The sequence below is a fragment of the Syzygium oleosum genome, unplaced genomic scaffold, assembly GCF_021117445.2.
Source record: "Syzygium oleosum isolate NSW1041296 unplaced genomic scaffold, Sole_v2.1 Sole_v2.16, whole genome shotgun sequence".
NCBI lineage: Eukaryota > Viridiplantae > Streptophyta > Magnoliopsida > Myrtales > Myrtaceae > Syzygium > Syzygium oleosum.
Window position 1 is genome coordinate 8,124,175 of NW_026607500.1, and position 8,539 is coordinate 8,132,713.

The 8,539-nt window shown below is 41.2% G+C and overlaps 1 protein-coding gene across 1 annotated transcript; it reads left to right on the forward strand.

The window, feature by feature from the left end:
- Positions 1–4,001: 4,001 nt before the first annotated feature.
- On the forward strand, positions 4,002–6,727 carry LOC115686166 (UPF0481 protein At3g47200-like). The gene is made up of 2 exons (XM_056318866.1): positions 4,002–4,169; positions 4,938–6,727. Exon 2 carries the CDS (start codon positions 4,940–4,942, stop codon positions 6,227–6,229), a length of 1,290 nt encoding a protein of 429 aa, XP_056174841.1. The 5' UTR covers positions 4,002–4,169; positions 4,938–4,939; the 3' UTR covers positions 6,230–6,727.
- Positions 6,728–8,539: the final 1,812 nt, after the last annotated feature.

An 8,539-nucleotide genomic window follows, 5' to 3' on the forward strand; every position in this document is an offset into this window, starting at 1 on the left:
GTTTCTCTGCTGCCAGAAAGGTTGATTGTCCACTAGAACACATTAACGCTCTCAAAAGTAACAGGCTGAATGGGACGAGCAAACACCAGAAAGAGAGAAATCAAAAGCTAATCTAAGAAAATGTCAGGTCATTGGCCAGAGAATCAGGATCAATGACGATCTAATGGAAGGAACGGAGAATGCAGATTCTGATCCGAACAGTAATTACAAGAAATACTCAATCTTTCCGAGAATGCTTGTGAGGAGCTACGGATCTTCCGAAAGTAGGCTCCGCCACCAGAGTTTTCAACAATTAATGGGGCCTTGAAACTAAAATTCAACAGCAATGCTCGGATCTAGACTGCTAACTTCAAATTTCAAAGCAGATGAACCAAAATCGAAGTAAAATAAGAAGCTTGGAAACAAACAAAAGGCACTAACATAACGTGTGTTAGAGATATATTTATGAGATTCTGTATATTTTCTTTGATTGGTCCCGATTGATTATAATTGATATTTTGCTACTTTATATAGCCATCTTATAAAGCTTGTGAATAGTTTCATGTACTATTCATTCAATAACTTACAAAATATTACATTTTTATGTCATCACAATTCCCAACTTGGTATGGGAGCCTTCTTGTGTTATGAGAGAGCGTCCATCGAGTTCGTTTCATAACAACTCCAGCCACATCGACCGTGTTTCTCCATCGTGGTTGTCACGAGGCCAACCGCATCGGCCACATTGCTCCAGTTTCTCTGCCAAGTCCACAACTTCAATTTCCGTTCGAGACTCTTCCGCTGCTCGTTTCAGAAAACAAACAACACCACCAAGCCCACCATCCTCAGACAAATCATAGCTTGAAATTTCGATGTAGACAGCTAACAGATGCAGCCTCACGCACAACCAAGCGTCGCCTCCTCTTAGCCGGTTGCATTTCAGTGCTATTTCGACATAGTTTGGTGGTGGGATAAGTGCACTAGAAGTCCTAAAACTTATCACAAAAATGCAGTTGAGTCCTAAAACTTTCAAAAAGTACAAACAAGTCCTAAAACTTGTCATGAAAGTGCACTTGAGTCCTAAAACTTTCAAAAAGTACAAATAAATCCTAAAACTTATCACGAAAATGCAAACAAGTCCTAAAACTTGTCACAAAAGTGCAAACAAGTCCTAAAACTTTCAAAAAGTACAATCAATGGAAGGACTTGATTGAATCAATTTAATAAGTTTTAGGACTTGTTTGCACTTTTTTATAATTTTAGGATTCAAGTGCACTTTCGTGACAAGTTTTAGGACTTATTTGCACTTTTTGAAAGTTTTAGGACTTAATTATACTTTTGTGATAAGTTTTAGGATTTTGAATGCATTTATCCTGTTTGGTGGTTCTTTCAAACAACGAACACTACCACCAGACTCACCACCGTCAGTTGAGCCAGCCACTCAAAATTTTGCCGCCAAAATCCATCACACACGCCCACATGCACTACCAGAAGCCACTGCATGTGAGATCCATGCGCTGCCGAAGCTCCACGCGCCAATCGCTCCTCCCATGTCAACTGCCACATCAGCATGCCACGTCAGCATTTGACCGATGACCGTTGCCATTGATCAGCATTGACCCTTATTAACCTGCTTTGAGCGTTGACCAGTTCAGTCAAACCGGTCTGACCAGCTCCGAGGCACTTTTCCGGCTGGTTTGGGCACCTTCCAACCGGTTCTAGGCGACCTCAGACCGATTTCCATGATATTTTGACGTGTTGAGTCCATTTTTTGCCTTGCATATCTGCTCTCGTGGCACTGGTTTCTTTATATTTCTTGTTCAATCTGCCGTGAAACTCACAAAATATGGATAAATTTTAAGTTTCAAGACCTAATTGTCATCCACTGTGACCTAAGCAACTTTCAGGGATGCATAATCCACCTTGGAACCACGATCCACATGCTAGTCCATCTGCCACTACTGGTACCATAAATTCTTCCCCCAGTGGATTGTCTGTTACTCTCTCATTAGAGAATTTTCATTCTATTATTAAAAAATATGGTACTTCTGGCTTCTATGTTTCTTCTGTGATGCTTCTTATTAGTGCTTTTTTTACTCCACTTGCTGCAATTATATGACTTTAAATTCTAATTTATTTTAGTCAAAATCATTCACTTCACATGCTCCTACCATTCACACAATTGATAGTTACCAAATGAGAGTCAGCCATACAGAAAACATTTCAATATTATATTGTCCTTGCCTAAACTTTTATGGTTCCCAAACTGTCCCTAATTTTGATTTTAGTAGGCGAATTATGAGAACTTGGTTTTGATGTTCATTTCTCTTCTCATGGCCATCATGTATAGAATTCACGGACGAGACAAGACATAGAGTTAAATGCCCATTTGAGCCTGTTTACTTTAATATGCTCAACTTTTTTGCCGGTTGTGCTATCACAGTGTCATCTGAAATTTGGCATTCTCGATTAGGTCATGCTTTTATGTAGATTAAGATTTTTGATTTCAAGTGGTTTTTTAGGTTCTGTTAATAATAAACATTCAGAATGTCTGCCTCGTCTGCTGGGAAAATACCATGTCTTGCCATTTGATCATAGTGAATCTGTCTTTCATGTTCATTTCGATCTCATTCACCCAATTTGGCGACTATCTCCAACCCCACCATAGGAGGCTCTCGCTATTTTGTTATCTTTGTGGACACTCATTCTCGTTATATATGGCTTTATCTCATGTCGTATTTTACGGCAGATCTAGCTCGCCGGCGGCTGTAGGCCTTCGCTGGCACCGACGAAGGGTAAGGTAGGTTTTTTTTTTTAAATAAAAACGATAATTCCCAAAGCCTTTTTGCAAAAAATATTTACCAAACACTACTTGACCCAAAGTAGCTTTACAAACGATTTTTTACTAAACGTCACTTGCATTTCCCCAATGGGCTTTAACCTAAAGGTATTTGCATTTGCCTAAGTAGCATTTAGAAAGTTGAACCAAACGAGCCAATAATGTTCTCAAATATCAAGGTTTTTTCTTATTGGCGATGCCACGAAATGTAAAGATACCGAATTTCTTAAAATTCTCTCCTAAAATGGTACCATTGAAGAGACGAACCCAATGTCAAAGTCCCGGCCTATTTGAACCAACTCATTCCTCTTGTTTGACTCGGCTGCCGTTCCTGCACATGTGCTACATGCCAAGTCACAAAAATCCCCCAAATTGCGCATAGAATACGATCTATAGACTTAATCTCAGTAAAAGCCAATTGATCAATGTCTGCCATGACTACACGGCGAGCACGCAATCAAACTGTGACTTGGGCCCTAGAATTTGCAAGTTCTAAACAAAACTCGCCACTCCAACTACGGGGCCGCGTGCCTCGCCACATACCCGCGAGGGGGCGGCCTTCGCTCAATTTTGTGGTGATTGAAATGGCATGGATATCAATGTATTGAAGTGATGTTGATGTAGTTCCACATCATCGTTTCCGTTCATATATTTGTCGGTAGGACTAACTTAAACAAAAGAATTTATAGTTCAAGAATTTAGTTGGACGAAAAAAGAAATTTAAGGATCAGATTGAACTAATTGAAAATATATATAGTTCAAGCCTTAAACCATTTATTACGGAAAAACTTGTCATAATGTTATTTTTTTATAAATAAGTAAGAGTATTTATTGATACAAAATACGTGCGGGCGAGCTAATCCCTGTCATAAGCCTTAAATTAGTAATATGGGTTAATGTAACCATAGAAAAAGTCTTCGAACAAGCTTTATGACAAGAAGAATTTTGCTTTTGCTGTTTCATCACGGAGGATAACTAAAATACTTCATAGTTGCAGTGTAATTGTGACCAAAGTATTTTCACTTTTTCTGCATCAAAAACTTCTCTAACAGTCTAGAGATAAAGTCGGACCAAGAGGAGATCTTTCGGCTTAATGGCAAAGAAACCAAATGACTCTGTTCTGTGTTTTTTCCCCCTTCTCCTTTTTCTTTGTGATTGATAGTAATGGTCAGACCTCCTTTTGCGTGCTCAAGATAATAATGCTTCATAGAAGGTTAAAGAATAACAGATCTTTCTGTTGTCTTCCCATAGCTACTGTTTTCATGGTTTGCGTGGTTTCTCACTATATAGTCTGGGAAGCAAACCGTACTTCTCCGATGACAGCAGGAAGGAAGATCGCGTTCAATCTCAGGTAAGCCTTCTTAATTTTTCTCTCAGCATCTTTCAATTCAGTGCTTCTTGTGAAGACATAGAGCATTATGTTTAGTGACCACATGCGGCAATTATTTTCAATTCGAATAGTATGAGACGACTTTACTGATTGCCCGTAGAATAGCAAAGAAATACAAGGTTAGATTATGCTTGTTCCGGTAAGATTTTTGGGAGTTATGATCTCCTATTATTTGCGGCCACTTGATTTGAACCGCAAATTGATTTTGTTGCACGGCGGTGAGAGCTCTAGGGACCTGACCGTTTTTCATTATTCCCTTCTCAAGCTTTGCAGATTCTTCAAATATTTTCTCAACTAGCTGAGGCACAAGGCCTCCTGAAACTGAACGGCTTTTCCGATTTGCCCAAAGTTGACGGGCAGAAACGCAGTGGAGCGCCACAGGTTGAACCTTCCAAGAGCAGGGGTTTCTTCATGACAATCAAAATCAGATCATGATATTCTGTCGATGCAGACATTTATGCCATTTCTAGAACAAATTGAAAGCATCGCGACGTGCGGCGTGTTTTCTGTTCTACTAGAAAAAAACATCATTTCGCGTTGTTTTTGGCTTCGTTTTTCTTTCTGATGGAACTCGAGTCCCGTTAAATGGAAAAAAAGAACGTATGCTTAATTCATTCTCTGTCATTAGGCACCAAATCAGCGTGACATGTCAATGGAATTATGCCCAAACTTACCTTTTCACTCTTTCTGGTTTCATGGGTTTGTAATCTTTTTCTTTCACTTGTTTAGGCATGAGTCAGGCTGTCAAGGAAGTTGCGATTACCATAATGACGAAGATGAACAACTTGCCTCCTGTGTCCACCGAGTGTTGCATCTATCGAGTGCCTGAGAAGTTCCGCAGAGTAAACGCAGAGGCCTACACTCCGCAAGTCATCTCCATCGGGCCGCTCCACCATGATAAGACAAAGCTTCAGTCTAGGGAGGAGATCAAACTAAGGTACTTGAAGGAATTCCTCCGCCGTGTCAAGGCCGACCTCCTAGCTTGTACCAGAATCATCGGGGAATCGGAAGACCGCATTCGGCAATGCTACCAAGAAAATCTTATTCAAGGCAGCGAAGAGCTCATTGAAATTATTTTGGTGGACGCAGTTTTTGTAGTTGAGCTTTTCATAAGGAACCATTACGTTGAGCACCGAGATGAGAACGATGAGATATTCTGCAAGCAGTGGATGAGCAATGGCGTATTCCGCGACGTCCTGCTCCTGGAAAACCAAGTTCCGTTTTTTGTCCTCGAGAATCTCTATAACCTCACTGCATTTAGGACCGCTGTCACATTCTTCAAGCTCAGCTACGAGTACTTCAAAGATGTCTTGCACGGGCACGAGCTTGCAGGCACGAGATTTCAGGTGCGGCACCTAGTGGACTACGTGCGAGCCCTGCAACTGCCCTCATTCCCGCGGGGCGTGACGTCCAAACTGGCCAAATTCGAGCTGACTCGCAGTGCAAAGGAGCTGCACGAGGCCGGCGTCAAGTTCAGACAGGCTGAGGGAACCTCATCCGTGCTCGATGTCATCTTCAGGGACGGGACCCTTGAGATGCCACACCTGGTTGTGCACGAGTGGACTGAGGTGTACTTCAGGAACATGATCGTGTATGAGCAGTGCCACCACGAATACAAGTACATCAGCAGCTATGCCGTCTTCATGGACAGCCTCATCAACACGCCAGACGACATTGACATTCTAATCCGCTATGGGATTTTGGAAAATCAGCTTAAGAGCGCAGATGACGTGGCTAATCTCATCAACAGCATGTACAAGGAGATCATGAGGGAATCCAGCCAGTTCTACTCAAGCCAGTGTGAAGAAATGAATGCGTACAGCCGGACCCGGTGGCACCGGTGGAAGGCTGCCTGGTACCGATGGAAGGTCATCCTCAACCGGGACTACTTCAGCAACCCGTGGTCCGGGATCTCTGTGGTCGTCGCTGTGGTGCTGCTCGTTCTGACCCTGGTGCAAACTGCGTGTTCCTTGATGGATACTTACACAGGTGACGCCCGGAGATTGTTCCATCGGCACTAGTAATGCACGTTGGAATAAACTTCTCCCAAACTATTCTTTGATTGACTAGTTCTAATTTTTCTCTTTCAATTCCTCATTGATCTCTTTATTGCTAAGTCGAATGAAACCAGAAGTACGACATTATTTCTGCTACATATGTATCTAAATTAAGTACTAGAACGGTTGTTTTCTCTTTTTGGGCAGAATTACGCAGGACTTGCAGATATTGTCTTGACAAGCTATTCAGATATCTGCATAAGGGAAAGTATTTTATGTGCTGGTCACACGACTGACACAGTGTGACTGACCAATCATGCATATTGTTCACCTTGTTTCATTGCTTCAAGCCAGTGCAGAAATGATGTTTGAGTTTTGACCATTTTTATGGAAACTCTGGCTAGAGAAACAGTATGAGAAGTAGAAGTACTACTCAAGTTCAAGGTCTGCAACTATGAACTCTTGATGCATGTATCCTTCTTCGTGTTTCTGATTTCTCTGTACAGCGAAGGTACTTGCTCGACAGTTGCTTCTTTGGTCTCTCTCGGTGTTTGGCGCTTAAGTGCCTTCATTGATCAACAAAAAAAGAAGGGAAGAAAGGTTTGAGTCACCCATGCTAGCCCCTGTTGAGAACAGCTTTGGCAACTCCCTCCTTCGGGAACCATCGAGATCTGCAAAAAGTTCTCGAAGATGAACGATGGTGTGCTTTGTCCTCTTGCCGATCTCCTGCTTCTATTCTTTCACAGGGTGGGACGAAATTCTGTGGATTTGGGATGCAACCCTCCTCAGCATCGTGCTTTTGACAGTTTCATCCCGTTCTTGAGGAGATCCTCCTTGATGTCCAGTCATATCTAGAGGCAACTCTGCTCTGGAAGAGCTGCTTCAGATCATCATATACTTTGATGGACACCGATGGATGGATCTTTGGAAGGCAATACCCTCTTGAGAATTGGAGTTTTTGCAGGTGCCATAACAGACCTGCAGCTTTTAAGGCCTGCACATGTTTTGCATATGTAAGTCTTAGAAATGCGTTGTACGATCCAATAGTCGACTAAAACAACCAGGGAACAACTAGTGAATCAATTTCAGGAGACAAAAACAACACAGCAGAAACTCTACACTTCGTTCAGTAGTCATATTGATCTGTTCCCCTGCAAATATGTAACTTAATCGGAAACGCCCAAAAAAAAGGAAGTTTAAACCCCACAACAATCAAAGTAGCCAGCTTATAAAATGGAAATCTTAAAAACATATACCGATTAAGTTAAGGAAACAAGAATCAGAGTTGCAACGAGGACAGGACAGATCAATCACAATTAGAAGTACCAGTGAGTCCTCCATCACAGTTGGATATGCATCCTTAAGGTCATGACAGCAATGCCCTCCAGGTTAGTTCTGATCAACTTTAAGTAACGGATTCTTGTCCTTTGCATCATGCTTCGACTGGAGCAATTCGAAAACTGAAACCAGAAATAACTATCACGCCAAGAAAGCTCGGTAGACATATATACAGCTCAGGAGCTCCCGGGAAAGTGTACCTTGTAAGAGAACCGCTGGCTGTCTTAGTGTACTTCAGGGTTATTCACCGAACTGTCAAAAGACATTCAGATATCATCTGAGAATTCATTTATCTGCTCCTGTGTAAGTGCTGACCTCGTCTGGAAACATTCAATATGTGAAGGCCATTCAGATAATACGTACTTGTTCCATATTTTTTAGGCTTAACATCACTAAAAATCTAAAACCGATACCCCTCACACTTATCTTAAAACTAATTTTCATCTCATAAAACATCTCATACTACTTCATGACACATTTACCTCAAACTAATTTTCGTCTTACAAAAAGTCCCAATCTTGTACCCCAAGCCAAATCTACACTCCGTTATAACTCATACATGTCAACACATGTGGATTTTCCATGTCGGATCAGTCATTCATGGATTGGTAATGAGTTCCGTCACGTACAAGGTCTAAGGTTGTATCGCTGTTTGTATTGAGCCTTTATAGTTACTCTTCAATTGTCAAGTCTCAACTGTATTTCATTCTTAGGCTGGATAGATTAGTAAGAGTAGCGATTTCAATTCGAAGAAATTCTAAGCCAATGTAAAATTTGTTTGAATGATACTAGAGATTTCTCAAAGAGGAATTGTTTTACACGTCATAACATAATCTATCTTGATCTCCCCAAAAAGACCTAGGATGATTGGGGTACATGTTTTTTTTTTTTTGGGTCGAATTTTGGGTACATAGTTGAGATTGTTAATAATATAATATCTAATTTCAAGATCTTTTATGGCAAACAAACGCAAAAGCCTTGTTTTGCCACAAAGGG